The 20,770-nt window shown below is 57.1% G+C and overlaps 1 protein-coding gene across 1 annotated transcript in view; it reads left to right on the top strand.

Annotated features, from left to right (window-relative positions):
- The window catches only part of TNXB (tenascin XB), a 67,900-nt gene that overhangs the window by 40,567 nt on the left and 6,563 nt on the right, over window positions 1-20,770 (top strand). The window contains exons 27-44 of the mRNA XM_075134565.1: window positions 6,193-6,486; window positions 6,727-7,035; window positions 7,875-8,168; window positions 8,437-8,745; window positions 9,014-9,313; window positions 9,558-9,866; window positions 10,729-11,022; window positions 11,291-11,599; window positions 12,697-12,990; window positions 13,856-14,149; window positions 14,406-14,714; window positions 15,467-15,751; window positions 16,685-16,978; window positions 17,722-17,894; window positions 17,952-18,015; window positions 18,248-18,541; window positions 19,071-19,364; window positions 20,303-20,427. Of these exons, the coding sequence (XP_074990666.1) occupies window positions 6,193-6,486; window positions 6,727-7,035; window positions 7,875-8,168; window positions 8,437-8,745; window positions 9,014-9,313; window positions 9,558-9,866; window positions 10,729-11,022; window positions 11,291-11,599; window positions 12,697-12,990; window positions 13,856-14,149; window positions 14,406-14,714; window positions 15,467-15,751; window positions 16,685-16,978; window positions 17,722-17,894; window positions 17,952-18,015; window positions 18,248-18,541; window positions 19,071-19,364; window positions 20,303-20,427 (4,844 nt within the window). The remainder of the gene's footprint in view (window positions 1-6,192; window positions 6,487-6,726; window positions 7,036-7,874; window positions 8,169-8,436; window positions 8,746-9,013; window positions 9,314-9,557; window positions 9,867-10,728; window positions 11,023-11,290; window positions 11,600-12,696; window positions 12,991-13,855; window positions 14,150-14,405; window positions 14,715-15,466; window positions 15,752-16,684; window positions 16,979-17,721; window positions 17,895-17,951; window positions 18,016-18,247; window positions 18,542-19,070; window positions 19,365-20,302; window positions 20,428-20,770) is intronic.

The raw sequence follows: 20,770 nt of genomic DNA, 5'->3' as shown, positions 1-20,770 counted from the left end.
GGGTCTGATGTGCCAGGCCATCGAATCCACACAGTCCAGTAAACCCGGTTGTCCCTTTCCTCCACCTGGCCGGAGGCAGGGCCCCTCTAGTCCTGGTCATAGTATCCGCTTCTCACTTCTTGCAAACGTGAGTCAAGAATTTCTTCATTACAGTCCAAAGTAAGATCAGCCCTTCTACTCTGTCTGGGGAACTGTTCACTGGAAACTGGACCGTCGTGAGACAGGTTTTTCCTGAAAACTGGAGCAGCATTTTTCCTGAGAGAACCCCCTTGTGTGATTTTTTTCCTTGCAACTCACGTACCCGTGCCTCTAGGGTCAAGGTAGGTTTTCCATCCCACTGCCTCATGTCCTCTCCGTGGTCACGCAGGTAAAACCACAGGGTGCCCCGTGGTGTGTACTTTCGATATAGAATCATAGAATCATAGAATCATACAGGTTGGAAAAGACCTCTAAGATCATCGTGTCCAACCGTCAACCCAACACCACCATGCCCACTACACCATGTCCCTAAGGGCCTCATCTACACGTCTTTTAAATACCTCCAGGGATGGGGACTCCACCACTTCCCTGGGCAGCCTGTTCCAAGGCCTGACCACTCTTTCAGGAAAGAAATTTCTCCTCATGTCCAATCTAAACCTCCCTTGGCACAACTTGAGGCCATTTCCTCTCGTCCTATCGCTGTTACTTGGCAGAAGAGACCAACCCCCACCTCGCTACAACCTCCCTTTCAGGTAGTTGTAGAGCGCGATGAGGTCTCCCCTCAGCCTCCTCTTCTCCAGGCTAAACAACCCCAGTTCCCTCAGCCGCTCCTCATCAGACTTGTGCTCCAGGCCCTTCACCAGCTTCGTTGCCCTTCTCTGGACACGCTCCAGCACCTCCATGTCCTTCTTGTAGTGAGGGGCCCAAAACTGAACACAGGATTCGAGGTGCGGCCTCACCAGTGCCCAGTACAGGGGCACGATCACCTCCCTGCTCCTGCTGGCCACACTATTTCTGATACAGGCCAGGATGCCGTTGGCCTTCTTGGCCACCTGGGCACACTGCCGGCTCATGTTTAGCGGCTGTCGACCAGCACCCCCAGGTCCTTTTCCTCTGGGCACTTTCCAGCCACTCTTCCCCAAGCCTGTAGCGTTGCCTGGGGTTGTTGTGGCCGAAGTGCAGGACCCGGCACTTGGCCTTGTTGAACCTCATACATTGGCCTCGGCCCATCGATCCAGCCTGTCCAGGTCCCTCTGCAGAGCCTTCCTACCCTCGAGCAGATCAACACTCCCGCCCAGCTTGGTGTCGTCTGCAAACTGACTGAGGGAGCACTCGATCCCCTCGTCCAGATCGTTGATAAAGATATTGAACAGGACCGGCCCCAGTACTGAGCCCTGGGGAACACCGCTCGTGACCGGCCGCCAACTGGATTTAACTCCGTTGACCACAACTCTCTGGGCTCGGCCGTCCAGCCAGTTTTTTACCCAGCGAAGAGTGCACCTGTCTAGGCCGTGAGCCGCCAGCTTCTCTAGGAGAATGCTGTGGGAGACAGTGTCAAAGGCCTTACTGAAGTCCAGGTAGACCACATCCACTGCCTTTCCCTCATCCATAGGCGGGTCACCTGGTCATAGAAGGAGATCAGGTTGGTCAAGCAGGACCTGCCTTCCATGAACCCGTGCTGGCTGGGCCTGATCCCCTGGTTGTCCCGGACATGGCTTCTGAGCACCCTCAAAATGAACCGCTCCATGATCTTCCCCGGCACCGAGGTCAGGCTGACCGGCCTATAGTTCCCCGGATCCTCCTTCCGGCCCTTCTTGTAGATGGGCGTCACCTTGGCAAGCCTCCAGTCGTCCGGGACCTCCCCAGTTAACCAGGACTGCTGGTAAATGATGGAGAGTGGCTCGGCAAGCTCCTCTGCCAGCTCCCTCAGTACCCTCGGGTGGATCCCATCCGGCCCCATAGACTTGTGAACGTCCAGGTGGCATAGCAGCTCATTAACTTCATCCTCTTGAATTATGGGGGGTTTATCCTGCTCGTCGTCCCTGTCTTCCAGCTCAGGGGGCTGAGTACCCTGAGGATAACCACTCTGACTACTAAAGACTGAGGCAAAGAAGGCGTTGAGTACCTCAGCCTTTTCCTCGTCCTTGGTGGCAACGTTCCCCCCCGCATCCAATAGAGGATGGAGATTCTCCTTGGCTCTCCTTTTGTCATTAACATACTTATAAAAGCATTTTTTGTTGTCTCTCACGACAGTGGCCAGGTTGAGTTCTAGCCGGGCTTTTGCCTTTCTAATTTCCTCTCTGCGCGACCTAACGCGATCCCTGTACTCTTCTTGAGTTGCCTGCCCCTTCTTCCAAAGGTGATAAACTCTCCTTTTTTCCTGAGTCCCAGCCAGAGCTCCCCATTCAGCCAGGCCGGTCGCCTTCCCCGCCCGTTCTTCTTGCGGCACATGGGGACAGCCCGCTCCTGCGCCTTTGAGACTTCCTTCTTGAAGAACGTCCAGCCTTCCCGGACCCCTTTGCCCTTCAGGACTGTCTCCCAAGGGACCCTCTCGACCAATGTCCTGAGCAGGCCAAAGTCCGCCCTCTGGAAGTCCATGGTAGCGGTTTTGCTGGCCCCCCTCTTTACTTCACCAAGTATCGAGAATTCTACCATTTCATGGTCGCTAAGCCCAAGCCGGCCTCCAACCACCACATCTCCCACCAGCCCTTCTCTGTTCGTGAACAGCAGGTCAAGCGAGGCATCTCCCCTGGTGGGCTCGCTCACCAGCTGCGTCAGGAAGTTATCCTCCACACACTCCAGGAACCTCCTCGACTGTTTCCTCTCTGCCGTGTGGTATTTCCAGCAGACATCCGGAAAGTTGAAGTCCCCCACGAGAACAAGGGCTAGCGACTGGGAGACTTCTGCCAGCCTCTGGTAGAATATTTCATCTGCCTCCTCGTCCTGGCTAGGTGGTCTATAACAGACTCCCAGCAGGATATCTGCCTTGTTGGCCTTCCCCCTCATCCTTACCCACAAGCACTCGACCTCGTCATCACTACCATCGAGCTCTAGACAGTCGAAGCATTCCCTAACATACAGGGCTACTCCACCGCCTCTCCTTCCTCGCCTGTCCCTTCTGAAGAGCTTATAGCCATCCATTGCAGCACTCCAATCGTGCGACTCATCCCACCACGTTTCCGTGATGGCGACTAAGTCATAGCTACCCCGCTGCACAATGGCTTCCAGCTCCTCCTGTTTGCCGCCCATGCTGGGTGCATTGGTGTAGATGCACTTGAGCTGGGCTGCCGATTTCTCCCCCGACAATGGCGTGCGGTCCCTAGGCTCTTCTCTAGAGAGCCTGGTTTTGTCCCCTTCCCCCTTCGAACCTAGTTTAAAGCCCTCTCGATGAGCCCGGCCAACTCACACGCGAGAATCCTTTTCCCCCTGCGAGACAGCTGAACTCCGTCCATCGCCAGCAGCCCCGGTGCCGTGTAAACCTCCCCGTGGTCAAAGAAGCCAAAATTCTGCCGATGGCACCAGCCCCTGAGCCACGTGTTGATCCGATGAGTTTTCCTGTTCCTTTCGGTGTTCTGCCCTGCCACTAAAGGGATCGAGGAAAACACCACCTGTGCTCCCGATCCTCCCACCAGTCGCCCCAGCGCCCTGAAGTCCCTTTTGATCCCTTCGGGACTTCTCCCTGCAACCTCCTCACTGCCAGCCTGTATAACCAGTAGTGGGTAGTAATCGGAGGCCTGGACCAGACTAGGGAGCTTCCTAGTAACGTCCTTCACCCGGGCCCCAGGGAGGCAGCAGACTTCCCTGTGGGATGGGTCCGGCCGACAAATTGGGCCCTCTCTCTTGAGGAGAAAAACGCTGACTCCTAATGGCTGAGATACTGGTCCGTACAGGTGGAGAATAGGACCTATCGTCTTTGAGTTGCTGGACCTCTCGGGACAGTTTCTCTACAGCCGAGACAAGGGAGGAGGAGATAGTTTCTTCAAAATCCCAAAGTCTGTTAACCACCTCATCCACCGTTGGTGCTTCTTCCTCTTTCCAGCACAGTACTGCCAACAAACTGGCGTACGATGCTGGTGCGCTCCGTACCAACTTCCGCCACATGGGTCGGGTGCACTGGACGTCATCTGGATCTTTGGGTGTTCGGGTGTCGTCCAGGTCACTATAAACCACCTCCAGCACGCCTAGTTCTCTCAGGTACTGGATACCTCTCTCCATAATGGTCCATTTGCCTGGGCGATATATAACATCTTCCTTGAAGGGATACCTTTCCTTCACGCCTGACAGCAGTCGCCTCCAGAGGCTGAGGACCTGTGTCCCTTTTCCGATTGCTTTGTCAATACCCGCTTCCCTAGCAAGGGATCCCAGCTGTTTGGCCTCCTTCCCCTCTAATTCCAGGCTACTGGCCCCATTATCCCAGCATCGGAGCAGCCAGGTAACAATATGCTCGCCTGGACGACGGCTGAAATCTTTCCGCATATCTCGCAGCTCACTCGGGGATAGGGATCGGGTGGTTTCCGTCTCGTTTATGAGTTCTTCCTCTTCCTCCTCCTCTCCTCGTGATGTCCCTGCTCTTCCACCATCCCTTTCTAAACGACCTGACCTCCGCTTCCAAGATTTCCTCTTCTGTACAGGGGCAACGGATACCAGCAAGGGTTGGTCCTCTGGTTCAGCTGTAGTGCCTGTTGCTGGGGTTTGGGTAGCTGCAGTGCCTGTCGCGGAGGCTGGAGTAACTGTAGTGCCTGTTGCCGGAGCTTGAGTGGCTGCAGTGCTTGTCGCAGGGGTTGGAGAAGCTACGGTGACTGTTGCCGGGGTTTGAGTAGCCACAGGGGTTGTCGTGGGGGTTGGAGTAGCTGCAGTGCCTGTCGTGGGGTTTTGAGTAGCCACCGTGTCTGTAGCCGCCCCCGAGACTCGCCGCTCCGCCCGCCCCGATGAGGCACCGCTGCTTGCCCTCCCTCTTTTCTTGTTGCTGAGGGTTGATCTCTGGACAGTATTCCTGAAGAGTTGTTTAACCCTAAACAAGGCCTGAACCACATTCAGGAGACATAGCAATATGAACATGCTTGTTTGAACATCCCAAGGATATTCAAAATTCTCAGGGAATATTGTGGACATCTTTGTGAAGAGGATAGAAGAAAAAGCAGTTTCTGATGATATGGAAGGGAAGATGAACAAGTGGGAGAGAGTGTCCCATCCCGTCTCCCCCTTAAATTCATTCTCCAAGGAGAAGCAAGTGCAATTACCAATAATTTCTAAGAGGTGGTTCCCGAGGTACAGAAATGACGGCAGTGCCGAGTACAGATACCAGATTAGACTTACGACCAATGATTTTATCACCTCATAAAACAGCAACAAAATGATAATCTTGGCCCAGTTCCGACTGATGATAAACAGCACAAACGGGAACACATACTGCAAACAAGGTATTACATGACCCAACATTGAGAGCCAGCCCCACAACTTTGACAGCCAATACATCAACATTGTGACCAATCAATATAATGGATGCTTATAACAATTTTGCCTTAACACACTTTGGTCACATCTATCGTTATCTCAACCCTTCGAGCCCCACGTTGGGCGCCAAAAAGGACTGTCGTGGTTTAACCTGGCAGGCAGCCAAATACCACGCAGCCGCTCACTCACTCCCCCCGCCCCCCCAGTGGGACGGGGAGAGAATCGGAAGGGTAAGAGTGAGAAAAACTCGTGGGTTGAGATAAAGACAGTTTAATAGAACAGAAAAGGGAGAATAATGATAATAAATAATGATAGAATATACAAAATGAGTGATACACAATGCAATTGCTCACCACCCGCGCTGACCGATAACCAAGTAGCGATCGGTACTTCCAGGATCACGCCTACCGTTCATATACTGAGCATGATGTCACATGGTATGGAATACCCCATTGGCCAGCTGGGCTGGCTGTCCTGATTATGTTCCCTCCCACCTTGTGTACCTAGCTCAGTCAGTAGGCACGGGAGCTGTCCTTGGACTAGGAGGGCACTTAGCAACAACTGAAAACATCGGTGTGTTATCAACATTCTTCTGGTACTAAATCCAAAACACAGCACTAGGAAGAAATTTAACCCTATCCCAGCCGAAACCAGGACAGATGGTTGGGTAGAAAAATGGATGGATGGATGCATGGATGGATGAATGTTTCAAGAGACGTATGGATGTTTATCCCCTGCATTGTGTCCTCTCTGTTGCAGCTGCAGCCAAGCCGGAGGAGGAACCACCATCCCAGCCAATCCTGGGCGAGCTCATGGCCTCCCAGGTCACCCCTGGCTCTGTCCAGCTGGAGTGGAGCGTCCCCGAGGGCACCTTTGACTCCTTCACGGTGCAGTACAAGGATGCCCAAGGCCAGCCCCAGGTGCTGCCCGTGGACGGTGGTTCCCGCACGGTGACGGTGCCTGGGCTGTCACCGTCCCGCCGCTACAAGTTCAACCTGTACGGGGTGTGGGGTCGGAAACGTCTGGGCCCCGTCTCCACCGATGCCGTCACAGGTGAGGGCATCTATGGGCCCCATCTGTGTCCCTTGTAGGCCCTGGGTTTGCTGTGGGGCTGGAGCCCCTTGAGTGGGAACATCTCTTAGACGTTGACTTGAGGAGGGATGTAGGGAAGGGCAGGTGCACGGTTGGAGAGTGGAACGGATGGATGGAGAAAGGATTGGAGGAATGGACCGATGGATGGACTGATGGATGGTTGTTCCTCTGTGTGCCCTGCATTGTGCCTCTCTATTGCAGCTCCAGCCCCACCGTCGGAGGAACTGCCATCAGAGGAACCACCATCCCAGCCAATCCTGGGCGAGCTCACGGCCTCCCAGGTCACCCCCGACTCCGTCCAGCTGGAGTGGAGCGTCCCCGAGGGCTCCTTTGACTCCTTCACGGTGCAGTACAAGGATGCCCAAGGCCAGCCCCAGGTGCTGCCCGTGGACGGTGGTTCCCGCACGGTGACGGTGCCTGGGCTGTCACCGTCCCGCCGCTACAAGTTCAACCTGTACGGGGTGTGGGGTCGGAAACGTCTGGGCCCCGTCTCCACCGACGCTGTCACAGGTGAGTGGGTCTGTGGGACCCTCCGTGTCCTTGCTGCCCTGGGTTTGGAGTGTGGCAGGAGGTTGGGCAGGGCCCATTCAAGGTCTTTGGCCCATCTGGGAAATGGGAACTTCTCCTGGGTGTTGATTGGGGGCTGGATGGAGGGACGGGTGCAGGCAGGGTTTTAGGCAGTAAGGGAGGAGAGCGAGGGAAGCCTGGAGGGAGGGAGTGATGGGGGTACGGGTGGTGGGATGGGTGTGCGGCTCGTTGAGTGAGGAGATGGGTGGATGGATGGGTGATGGTGGGTGGTTGGTTAATAGGTTGATTGGGTGGACGGGTGATTGACCGGATGGTTGCCTGGATCGACGGGTGTTGTGATGGAAGAGGGGTGATAGGATGGCTGGGTAGAGGAAGGAATTCAAGGATCAATGGATGGAATAGTGCACGGAAGAATGGTTGATTGGATGGATGGAAGCATGGATGGTTGGATGGAGAAATGGAGGGAGAGAAGGTTGCATGGACAGACAAAGGGATCGGTGGTTGGATGAAAGGAATGACAAAGACATGGATGAATGAATTGATGTCGACGTGGGTGACCAAAAACCTGCCTTAAGGAGTAGAAGGATGCATGTGTGGATGGATGGAAGGCTGGTGGGTAGAAGAGTGTTGAGGATGGATGGAAGGGGAGGAGAGTGGATGCTTGGGTGATGTGATACCTGGAGGGATGGTTTCTTAAGTGTATGGATGGATGGATAGAGGGATGGTTGGGTAGAAAAATGGATGGATGGATGCATGGATGGATGAATATTTCAAGAAATGTATGGATGTTTATGCCCTGCATTGTGTCCTTTCTGTTGCAGCTGCAGCCGAGCCTGTGGAGGAACCACCATCCCAGCCAATCCTGGGCGAGCTCACGGCCTCCCAGGTCACCCCCGACTCCGTCCAGCTGGAGTGGAGCGTCCCCGAGGGCACCTTTGACTCCTTCACGGTGCAGTACAAGGATGCCCAAGGCCAGCCCCAGGTGCTGCCCGTGGATGGTGGTTCCCGCACGGTGACGGTGCCTGGGCTGTCACCGTCCCGCCGCTACAAGTTCAACCTGTACGGGGTGTGGGGTCGGAAACGTCTGGGCCCCATCTCCACCGATGCCGTCACAGGTGAGGGCATCTATGGGCCCCATCTGTGTCCCTTGTAGGCCCTAGGTTTGCTGTGGGGCTGGAGCCCCTTGAGTGGGAACATCTCTTAGACGTTGACTTGGGGAGGGATGTAGGGAAGGGCAGGTGCACGGTCGGAGAGTGGAACGGATGGATGGAGAATGGATTGGAGGAATGGAGGGATGGATGGATGGATGGATGGATGGATGGATGGATGGACTGATGGATGGATGTTCCCCCGTGTACCCTACATTGTGCCTCTCTATTGCAGCCTCAGCCCCACCGTCGGAGGAACTGCCATCAGAGGAACCACCATCCCAGCCAATCCTGGGCAAGCTCACGGCCTCCCACGTCACCCCCGACTCCGTCCAGCTGGAGTGGAGCGTCCCCGAGGGCTCCTTTGACTCCTTCACGGTGCAGTACAAGGATGCCCAAGGCCAGCCCCAGGTGCTGCCCGTGGACGGTGGTTCCCGCACGGTGACGGTGCCTGGGCTGTCACCGTCCCGCCGCTACAAGTTCAACCTGTACGGGGTGTGGGGTCGGAATCATCTGGGCCCCGTCTCCACTGATGCCGTCACAGGTGAGTGGGTCTGTGGGTCCTCTCCGTGTCCCCTTTGGACACTGGTTTTGGAGTGTGGCAGGAGCTGGGACAGGGCCCGTGCTGGTACCTTGGGCCTTTTGGGAAATGGGAACAGTTTTCTAGTGCTTCCTCGGGGATGTATGGATGGGAACATGCAACGTTGGAGGGGTGGAGGAATGGCGGGGCGGGGGGAAGGTTGGGTGGATGGATGGATGGATGGACGGGTGGATTGATTGGTGGTTGTTTATGCCCTGTGTTGTGCCCTGTGTTGCAGCTACAGCTGAGCCGGAGGAGGAACCACCATCCCAGCCAATCCTGGGCGAGCTCACGGCCTCCCAGGTCACCCCCGACTCCGTCCAGCTGGAGTGGAGCATCCCCGAGGGCACCTTTGACTCCTTCACGGTGCAGTACAAGGATGCCCAAGGCCAGCCCCAGGTGCTGCCCGTGGACGGTGGTTCCCGCACGGTGACGGTGCCTGGGCTGTCACCGTCCCGCCGCTACAAGTTCAACCTGTACGGGGTGTGGGGTCGGAAACGTCTGGGCCCCATCTCCACCGATGCCGTCACAGGTGAGGGCATCTATGGGCCCCATCTGTGTCCCTTGTGGACCCTGGGTTTGCTGTGGGGCTGGAGCCCCTTGAGTGGGAACATCTCTTAGACGTTGACTTGGGGAGGGATGTAGGGAAGGGCAGGTGCACGGTCGGAGAGTGGAACGGATGGATGGAGAATGGATTGGAGGAATGGACCGATGGATGGATGGACTGATGGATGGATGTTCCTCTGTGTGCCCTGCATTGTGCCTCTCTATTGCAGCCTCAGCCCCACCATCGGAGGAACTGCCATCAGAGGAACCACCATCCCAGCCAATCCTGGGCGAGCTCACGGCCTCCCAGGTCACCCCCGACTCCGTCCAGCTGGAGTGGAGCGTCCCCGAGGGCTCCTTTGACTCCTTCACGGTGCAGTACAAGGATGCCCAAGGCCAGCCCCAGGTGCTGCCCGTGGACGGTGGTTCCCGCACGGTGACGGTGCCTGGGCTGTCACCGTCCCGCCGCTACAAGTTCAACCTGTACGGGGTGTGGGGTCGGAAACGTCTGGGCCCCGTCTCCACCGATGCTGTCACAGGTGAGTGGGTCTGTGGGACCCTCCGTGTCCTTGCTGCCCTGGGTTTGGAGTGTGGCAGGAGCTTGGGCAGGTCCCGTTCAAGGTCTTTGGCCCATCTGGGAAATGGGAACTTCTCTTGGGTGTTGATTGGGGGCTGGATGGAGGGACGGGTGCAGGCAGGGTTTTAGGCAGTAAGGGAGGGGGAGAGCGAGGGAAGCCTGGAGGGAGGGAGTGATGGGGGTGCGGGTGGTGGGATGGGTGTGTGGCTCGTTGGGTGAGGAGATGGATGGATGGATGGTTGGATGGGTGGATGGATGGGTGATGGTGGGTGGTTGGGTAATAGGTTGATTGGGTGGACGGGTGATTGACCGGATGGTTGCCTGGATCGATGGGTGTTTTGATGGAAGAGGGGTGATAGGATGGCTGGGTAGAGGAAGGAATTCGAGGACCGATGGATGGAATAGTGCATGGAAGAATGGTTGATTGGATGGATGGAAGCATGGATGGTTGGATGGAGAAATGGAGGGAGAGAAGGTTGCATGGACAGACAAAGGGATCGGTGGTTGGATGAAAGGAATGACAAAGACATGGATGAATGAATGGATGTCGACGTGGGTGACCAAAAACCTGCCTTAAGGAGTACAAGGATGCATGTGTGGATGGATGGAAGGCTGGTGGGTAGAAGAGTGTTGAGGATGGATGGAAGGGGAGGAGAGTGGATGCTTGGGTGATGTGATACCTGGAGGGATGGTTTCTTAAGTGTATGGATGGATGGATAGAGGGATGGTTGGGTAGAAAAATGGATGGATGGATGCATGGATGGATGAATATTTCAAGAAATGTATGGATGTTTATGCCCTGCATTGTGTCCTTTCTGTTGCAGCTGCAGCCGAGCCTGTGGAGGAACCACCATCCCAGCCAATCCTGGGCGAGCTCACGGCCTCCCACGTCACCCACGACTCCGTCCAGCTGGAGTGGAGCGTCCCCGAGGGCACCTTTGACTCCTTCACGGTGCAGTACAAGGATGCCCAAGGCCAGCCCCAGGTGCTGCCCGTGGACGGTGGTTCCCGCACGGTGACGGTGCCTGGGCTGTCACCGTCCCGCCGCTACAAGTTCAACCTGTACGGGGTGTGGGGTCGGAAACGTCTGGGCCCCGTCTCCACCGATGCCGTCACAGGTGAGGGCATCTATGGGCCCCATCTGTGTCCCTTGTAGGCCCTGGGTTTGCTGTGGGGCTGGAGCCCCTTGAGTGGGAACACCTCTTAGACGTTGACTTGGGGAGGGATGTAGGGAAGGGCAGGTGCACGGTCGGAGAGTGGAACGGATGGATGGAGAATGGATTGGAGGAATGGAGGGATGGACGGATGGATGGATGGATGGATGGATGGATGGACTGATGGATGGATGTTCCCCCGTGTACCCTACATTGTGCCTCTCTATTGCAGCCTCAGCCCCACCGTCGGAGGAACTGCCATCAGAGGAACCACCATCCCAGCCAATCCTGGGCGAGCTCACGGCCTCCCACGTCACCCCTGACTCCGTCCAGCTGGAGTGGAGCGTCCCCGAGGGCACCTTTGACTCCTTCACGGTGCAGTACAGGGACACCCAAGGCCAGCCCGAGTCACTGCTTGTGGACGGTGGTTCCCGCACGGTGACGGTGCCTGGGCTGTCACCGTCCCGCCGCTACAAGTTCAACCTGTACGGGGTGTGGGGTCGGAATCATCTGGGCCCCGTCTCCACTCATGCCGTCACAGGTGAGTGGGTCTGTGGGTCCTCTCCGTGTCCCCTTTGGACACTGGTTTTGGAGTGTGGCAGGAGCTGGGACAGGGCCCGTGCTGGTACCTTGGGCCTTTTGGGAAATGGGAACAGTTTTCTAGTGCTTCCTCGGGGATGTATGGATGGGAACATGCAACGTTGGAGGGGTGGAGGAATGGCGGGGCGGGGGGAAGGTTGGGTGGATGGATGGATGGATGGAAGATCAGACAGCAGGGTATTTAGAATCACAGAATCATTTGGGTTGGAAAAGACCTCTCAGATCATGGAGTCCAACATTTATGTGGTTGAACAGATGCAGGGCTGGTTAGGTGGCTGTGTGGTATGGAGCTGCATCCAGGGAAGTTCAGGTTGGACATTAAGCAAACGTTCTTCACTGAGATGGTGGTCGGTCAGTGGAACAGGCTCCCAAGGGAAGCGCTCACGGCACCAAGCCTGTCAGAGTTCAGGGAGTGTCTGGACGATGCTCTTAGTCATGTGGTTTAGTGCTAGGTAGTCCTGTGAGGAGCAGGGGGTCGGACTCGATGATCCTTATGGGTCCCTTCCAAATCGAGCTCTTCTGTGATTCTGTGATTGTATGGAAGGGTTTTTTGATGGATTAATGGATGCATGGATGGCTTTTTGGATGTATGGATGGTTGGATGGATGGATGGTTGGATGGATGGATGGTTGGATGGACGGGTGGTTGGATCGATAGATGAATTAGCGGAAGCGTGGACAGATGGCAGGATTACTGAATGGATCTGGTGTGGATGGGTCTGTGGCATTTTAAAGAGGAAATGATGGTTCGGATGGTTGGATGGAGGCACGATTGTATGGGAGGGTGGAAGAATGGATAATGGGTGGAGAGATGGCCAGCTGGCTGGGCAGTGGTATGGCTGGGGGCTTAAATGAGCGGGTAAGTGGTTGGCCGGTTGATGGGTAGAGTGGATTCAAGGACTGACTGAAGGAAAGGGGTGAGGATGGATGGACGGATGGATGGACATGCATGCATGGATGGTTGGTTGGTTGGATGGATGGATGGACGGGTGGATTGATTGGTGGTTGTTTATGCCCTGTGTTGTGCCCTGTGTTGCAGCTACAGCTGAGCCGGAGGAGGAACCACCATCCCAGCCAATCCTGGGCGAGCTCACGGCCTCCCACGTCACCCCCGATTCCATCCAGCTGGAGTGGAGCATCCCCGAGGGCACCTTTGACTCCTTCACGGTGCAGTACAAGGATGCCCAAGGCCAGCCCCAGGTGCTGCCCGTGGACGGTGGTTCCCGCACGGTGACGGTGCCTGGGCTGTCACCGTCCCGCCGCTACAAGTTCAACCTGTACGGGGTGTGGGGTCGGAAACGTCTGGGCCCCGTCTCCACCGATGCTGTCACAGGTGAGTGGGTCTGTGGGACCCTCCGTGTCCTTGCTGCCCTGGGTTTGGAGTGTGGCAGGAGCTTGGGCAGGTCCCGTTCAAGGTCTTTGGCCCATCTGGGAAATGGGAACTTCTCTTGGGTGTTGATTGGGGGCTGGATGGAGGGACGGGTGCAGGCAGGGTTTTAGGCAGTAAGGGAGGGGGAGAGTGAGGGAAGCCTGGAGGGAGGGAATGATGGGGGTACGGGTGGTGGGATGGGTGTGCGGCTCGTTGGGTGAGGAGATGGATGGATGGGTGGGTGGGTGGGTGGATGGATGGATGGGTGATGGTGGGTGGTTGGGTAATAGGTTGATTGGATGGACGGGTGATTGAATGGATGGTTGCCTGGATCGATGGGTGTTGTGATGGAAGGTGGGTGATAGGATGGCTGGGTAGAGGAAGGAATTCAAGGACCGATGGATGGAATAGTGCATGGAAGAATGGTTGATTGGATGGATGGAAGCATGGATGGTTGGATGGAGAAATGGAGGGAGAGAAGGTTGCATGGACAGACAAAGGGATTGGTGGTTGGATGAAAGGATGACGAAGACATGGATGAATGAATTGATGTCGACGTGGGTGACCAAAAACCTGCCTTAAAGAGTAGAAGGATGCATGTGTGCATGGTTGGAAGGCTGATGGGTAGAAGAGTGTTGAGGATGGATGGAAGGGGAGGAGAGTGGATGCTTGGGTGATGTGATACCTGGAGGGATGGTTTCTTAAGTGTATGGATGGATGGATAGAGGGATGGTTGGGTAGAAAAATGGATGGATGGATGCATGGATGGATGAGTATTTCAAGAAATGTATGGATGTTTATACCCTGCATTGTGTCCTTTCTGTTGCAGCTGCAGCCGAGCCTGTGGAGGAAGCACCATCCCAGCCAATCCTGGGCGAGCTCACGGCCCCTCATGTCACCCCCGACTCCGTCCAGCTGGAGTGGAGCGTCCCCGAGGGCACCTTTGACTCCTTCACGGTGCAGTACAAGGATGCCCAAGGCCAGCCCCAGGTGCTGCCCGTGGACGGTGGTTCCCGCATGGTGACGGTGCCTGGGCTGTCACCGTCCCGCCGCTACAAGTTCAACCTGTACGGGGTGTGGGGTCGGAAACGTCTGGGCCCCGCCTCCACCGACGCTGTCACAGGTGAGAGCATCTATGGGCCCCATCTGTGTCCCTTGTGGGCCCTGGGTTTGCTGTGGGGCTGGAGCCCGTTGAGTGGGAACATCTCTTAGACGTTGACTTGGGGAGGGATGTAGGGAAGGGCAGGTGCACGGTCGGAGAGTGGAATGGATGGGTGGAGAGTGGATTGGAGGAATGGAGGGATGGATGGACTGATGGATGGATGGACTGATGGATGGTTGTTCCTCTGTGTGCCCTACATTGTGCCTCTCTATTGCAGCCTCAGCCCCACCGTCGGAGGAACTGCCATCAGAGGAACCACCATCCCAGCCAATCCTGGGCGAGCTCACGGCCCCTCATGTCACCCCCGACTCCGTCCAGCTGGAGTGGAGCGTCCCCGAGGGCACCTTTGACTCCTTCACGGTGCAGTACAAGGATGCCCAAGGCCAGCCCCAGGTGCTGCCCGTGGACGGTGGTTCCCGCACGGTGACGGTGCCTGGGCTGTCACCGTCCCGCCGCTACAAGTTCAACCTCTACGGGGTGTGGGGTCGGAAACGTCTGGGCCCCATCTCCACCGATGCCGTCACAGGTGAGGGTGTCTGTGGGTCCTGTCCATGTCCCCTTTGGAACTGGGTTGATATGGGGCAGGAGCTGGGGCAGGGTCTGTCCTGGGTGTGTTTGGTCTCTTGGGAAGTGGGAACATCTCTTGGGTGCTGAGTGGGTTGGCGGCAGGGGAGCATGCAACGTTGGAGTCGTGAGCCGATGGATGGATGGATGGATGGAAGGTTGGACAGCAGGATATTTCATTAGTTGAATGGATGAATGAAGAGATAGATGGTTGTGTGGAAGGGTGTCTTGTGTCTTGATGGCTTCACGGATGGATGAGTTGGGTGGGTAATTGGATGTATGGTTGGATGTATGGCTGGGTGAATCAATCAATGGATTAGCGGAAGCGTGGATAGATGGTGGGGTTCCTGACTGGATCGAGTGTGGTTGAGTTCATGGCAGTTTCAGAGACGGAATGGCCGTTCAGGTGGTTGGATGGAGGCACAATTGGATGGGAGGACGAAGGGGTGGTTTGGATGGAGGGAATCTGTGGATAAGTGGGTCGATGGAGGGCTGAATAGTGGGCGGGTTGGTTGATGTCTGGTTGTTGGAGGCTTAAAGGAACGGTTAAGTAGTTGGATGGATGAGGGGTAGAATGAATTCAGGAAATGACTGAAGGAAAAAGGTGTGGATGGAGGTTTGGCTGGCTGGCTGGATGACAGATGGATAGACGGATGAGTGTATTGGTGGATGTTTATTCCAAGCATTTTGTCCTCTCTGTTGTAGCTTCAGCAGAGCCTGAGAAGGAACCACCATCCCAGCCAATGCTGGGCGAGCTCACGGCCTCCCAGGTCACCCCCGACTCCGTCCAGCTGGAGTGGAGCGTCCCCGAGGGCTCCTTTGACTCCTTCACGGTGCAGTACAAGGATGCCCAAGGCCAGCCCCAGGTGCTGCCCGTGGACGGTGGTTCCCGCACGGTGACGGTGCCTGGGCTGTCACCGTCCCGCCGCTACAAGTTCAACCTGTACGGGGTGTGGGGTCGGAAACGTCTGGGCCCCGTCTCCACCGACGCTGTCACAGGTGAGTGGGTCTGTGGGACCCTCCGTGAACTTGCTGCCCTGGGTTTGGAGTGTGGCAGGAGCTTGGGCAGGTCCCATTCAAGGTCTTTGGCCCATCTGGGAAATGGGAACTTCTCTTGGGTGTTGATTGGGGGCTGGATGGAGGGACGGGTGCAGGCAGGGTTTTAGGCAGTAAGGGAGGGGGAGAGCGAGGGAAGCCTGGAGGGAGGGAGTGATGGGGGTACGGGTGGTGGGATGGGTGTGCGGCTCGTTGAGTGAGGAGATGGATGGATGGATGGGTGGATGGGTGATGGTGGGTGGTTGGGTAATAGGTTGATTGGGTGGACGGGTGATTGACCGGATGGTTGCCTGGATCGATGGGTGTTTTGATGGAAGAGGGGTGATAGGATGGCTGGGTAGAGGAAGGAATTCAAGGACCGATGGATGGAATAGTGCATGGAAGAATGGTTGATTGGATGGATGGAAGCATGGATGGTTGGATGGAGAAATGGAGGGAGAGGAGGTTGCATGGACAGATAAAGGGATCGGTGGTTGGATGAAAGGAATGACGAAGACATGGATGAATGAATGGATGTCGACGTGGGTGACCAAAAACCTGCCTTAAGGAGCAGAGAGGTGGCTGGTAAGGTGTTTGTTTGGGTGACTTGGCTGCTGGTTGGATGATTATGTGGATGAATGGACAGGCAGATGGTGAGTGGAAGGATGCCTGTGTGGATGGATGGAAGGCTGATGGGTGGAACGGTGTTAAGGATGGATGGAAGGAGAGGTGGGTGGATGCTTGGGTGAGCTGATACCTGGCGGGATGATTGGTTGCATGTATGTGTGGGTGGATGGATAGAGGGATGGTTGGGTAGAAAAATGGATGGATGGATGGGTGGACGGACGGACAGAGATGTGGATGTTTAAATCCTGCATTGTGTCCTCTCTGTTGCAGCTGCAGCCGAGCCGGAGGAGGAACCTCCATCCCAGCCAATCCTGGGCGAGCTCACGGCCTCCCAGGTCACCCCCGACTCCGTCCAGCTGGAGTGGAGCGTCCCCGAGGGCACCTTTGACTCCTTCACGGTGCAGTACAGGGATGCCCAAGGCCAGCCCCAGGTGCTGCCCGTGGACGGTGGTTCCCGCACGGTGACAGTGCCTGGGCTGTCACCGTCCCGCCGCTACAAGTTCAACCTGTACGGGGTGTGGGGTCGGAAACGTCTGGGCCCCGTCTCCACCGATGCCGTCACAGGTGAGTGGGTCTGTGGGACCCTCCGTGTCCTTGCTGCCCTGGGTTTGGAGTGTGGCAGGAGCTGGGGCAGGGCCCGCTCAAGGTCTTTGGCCCATCTGGGAAATGGGAACTTCTCTTGGGTGTTGATTGGGGGCTGGATGGAGGGACGGGTGCAGGCAGGGTTTTAGGCAGTAAGGGAGGGGGAGAGCGAGGGAAGCCTGGAGGGAGGGAGTGATGGGGGTACGGGTGGTGGGATGGGTGTGCGGCTCGTTGAGTGAGGAGATGGATGGATGGATGGTTGGATGGGTGGATGGATGGATGGATGGGTGATGGTGGGTGGTTGGTTAATAGGTTGATTGGATGGACGGGTGATTGACCGGATGGTTGCCTGGATCGATGGGTGTTGTGATGGAAGATGGGTGATAGGATGGCTGGGTAGAGGGATCACACAAAGGGATTGGTGGTTGGATGAAAGGAATGACGAAGACATGGATGAATGAATGGATGACAACCTTGGTGACCAAAAACCTGCCTTAAGGAGTAGAAGGATGCATGTGTGGATGGATGGAAGGCTGGTGGGTAGAAGAGTGTTAAGGATGGATGGAAGGAGAGGTGGGTGGACGCTTGGGTGATGTGATACCTGGAGGGATGGTTTCTTAAGTGTATGGATGGATGGATAGAGGGATGGTTGGAGAAATGGATGGATGAATGTTTTGAGGGCTGTATGGATGTTTATGCCCTGCATTGTTCCCTCTCTGTTGCAGCTGCAGCCGAGCCTGAGAAGGAACCACCATCCCAGCCAATCCTGGGCGAGCTCACGGCCCCTCATGTCACCCCCGACTCCGTCCAGCTGGAGTGGAGCGTCCCCCAGGGCACCTTTGACTCCTTCACGGTGCAGTACAAGGATGCCCAAGGCCAGCCCCAGGTGCTGCCCGTGGACGGTGGTTCCCGCACGGTGACGGTGCCTGGGCTGTCACCGTCCCGCCGCTACAAGTTCAACCTGTACGGGGTGTGGGGTCGGAAACGTCTGGGCCCCGCCTCCACCGACGCTGTCACAGGTGAGGACAGCTGTGGGTCCTGTCCGTGTCCCCTTTGGAACTGGGTTGATGTGGGGCAGGAGCTGGGGCAGGGTCTGTCCTGGGTGTGTTTGGCCTCTTGGGAAGTGGGAACATCTCTTGGGTGCTGAGTGGGTTGGAGGGATGGGAGCATGCAAGGTTGGAGGGGTGGAGGGGCAGATTGTGGATGGATGGGCTGATGTTTATGTCCTGCATTGTGCCCTCTCCGTTGCAGCCCCAGCTCCACAAGAGGAGGAGCCACCGTCCCAGCCCCGCCTGGGCGAGCTCACGGCCTCCCAGGTCACCCCCGACTCCGTCCAGCTGGAGTGGAGCGTCCCCGAGGGCACCTTTGACTCCTTCACGGTGCAGTACAGGGACACCCAAGGCCAGCCTGAGTCACTGCTTGTGGACGGTGGTTCCCGCACGGTGACGGTGCCTGGGCTGTCACCGTCCCGCCGCTACAATTTCTACCTGTACGGGGTGTTGGGGCAGAAACGTCTGGGTCCCATCTCATTTGACACCATCACAGGTGAGGGCCTGTGCAGGATCCACCCATGGCCCCTTTGGGTGTGGGTTTGGAGTGTGGCAGGAGCTTGGGCAGGGCCCGTCCTGGTCCCTTGGGCTTGGTTGGAAATGGGAACTTCTCTTGGGCGCTGACTGGGGGATGAACGGAGAGGTGGGAGCGTGCAAGGTTGGAGGGATGGAGGGACAGGTTGATGGAAGAGTGTTAGTTGGATGGACGGAGGGATGGATGGATGGATAGAAGGTTGGATGGAGGGTTGGATGGATTAATGGATGGAAGGTTGGGTGGCTGGGTGGCTGGATGGAAGCATGCAAGGATTGGGGGGTATTGAAGGATGGGTGGTTTATTGATTGGATGAATGGACACACGGTTTGATGGAGGGAGGGATGGTTGGATGGACGGACACACAGGTGGATGGAGGGATTCAGGGAGGGTGGGATGGTGGCATGGATAGATGGATGGGTAGAGGAATGTTTAGTTGGTTGTTGAACATCAACCCACCCATCCATCCATCTGTTCATGTCCTGCATTGCAGCCCCAGCTCCACCAAAGGAGGAACCACCATCCCAGCCCCGCCTGGGCGAGCTCACGGCCCCTCACGTCACCCCCGACTCCGTCCAGCTGGAGTGGAGCGTCCCCGAGGGCACCTTTGACTCCTTCACGGTGCAGTACAGGGATGCCCAAGGCCAGCCCCAGGTGCTGCCCGTGGACGGTGGTTCCCGCACGGTGACGGTGCCTGGGCTGTCACCGTCCCGCCGCTACAAGTTCAACCTGTACGGGGTGTGGGGTCGGAAACGTCTGGGCCCCGTCTCCATCGACACAGTCACAGGTGAGGACAACTGTGGACCATTTCTGTGTCCCTTTTGGGTGCTGGTTTTGGGGTGGTGGCAGGAGCTTGGACCGGGCCCGTCCTGGTTCCTTGGGATCACCTCTTGGGTGCTAACAAGGGTGTGGATGATGGGATGGGTGCATGCAAGTTTGGAGGGTTGGGTGAGTGGATGGATGGGTGGAAGGATGGATGAATGGTTGATGGTTGGATGGTTGATGGGTGGCTGGGTGGATGGGTGGCTGGGTGGATGGGTGGCTGGGTGGATGGATGGATGGGTGGGTGGATGGGTGGGTGGATGGATGAGTGGGTGAATGGGTGGATGGGTGGGTGAATGGGTGGGTGGGTGGGTAGGTGGATGGGTGCATGGTGGATGGGTGGGTAGGTGGATGGGTGGGTGGGTGGCTGGATGGGTGGGTGGCTGGATGGGTGGGTAGGTGGATGGGTGGGTGGGTGGCTGGGTGGGTGGGTGGATGGGTGGGTGGGTGGTGGGTGGGTGGATGGTTGATGGGTGGGTTGGTGGATGGATGGGTGGGCGGGTGGTGGGTGGGTGGATGGTTGATGGGTGGGTTGGTGGATGGATGGGTGGGTGGGTGGATGGTTGATGGGTGGGTTGGTGGATGGATGGGTGGGTGGGTGGTGGGTGGGTGGATGGTTGATGGGTGGGTGGTTGCTGACTGGACACCTGGATGGTTGGTTGGAGCGATGGTGTGTTGGAGTCCTGGCTGGGGTGTCCTTGGCGTGGAGAGTTCCCTGGGGGCTGCGGGTGGGGGACCCTGGGGTGCTACGGGGGATCTGGGTGTGGGGAGGCCCATGGGGGGGACTATGGTGGTCAGGTGGGGGGGCCTCTGATTGTCCATTGGGGAGCAGTTGGTGGGCGGGTCCTTGGGGGGCTGTGGGGAGTTTCGGGGTGTCAGCGGCCATGCCCCTCCCCCACGCAGGTGCCCCAGGGACCCTCTGGGTGGGGACCTTGTGGCCACGCAGTGCCCGGCTGCACTGGGCGCCCCCTCGCCCCCCCACTGACGGCTACGACCTTGTCTACGGCCGCCCTGGAGGACCCCAGCAGGTAACGACCCCCCCCCCCCAAGCACCCTGAAACCCCAGAACACCCCTGGGAACCCCAATATCCCCCTGGGGCACCCTGTAACCCCCATGGGGACCCCAATATTCCTTGTGGGACCCCAATAGCCCCCCACAGACCCCAATAACCCCTTGGGGGCCTCAATCTCCCTCTGGAGACCCCAACTTTCCTTGTAGGACCCCAATTAATCCCTCAGGGACCCCAATACCCCCAGGTCCACCCCGATATGCCTTGTGGGACCCCCAGTACTCCCTTAGGGCACCCCAGTGCCCCCATGAGACCTAAATAAGCCCCTGGGAACCCCAATAATGCCCAGGGGACCCCAATA

This window comes from Calonectris borealis, chromosome 33 (genome assembly GCF_964195595.1).
Source record: "Calonectris borealis chromosome 33, bCalBor7.hap1.2, whole genome shotgun sequence".
Lineage (NCBI taxonomy): Eukaryota > Metazoa > Chordata > Aves > Procellariiformes > Procellariidae > Calonectris > Calonectris borealis.
The sequence above is the reverse complement of the archived record's forward strand: the minus strand, read 5'-3'. Positions and strand labels throughout refer to the sequence as shown.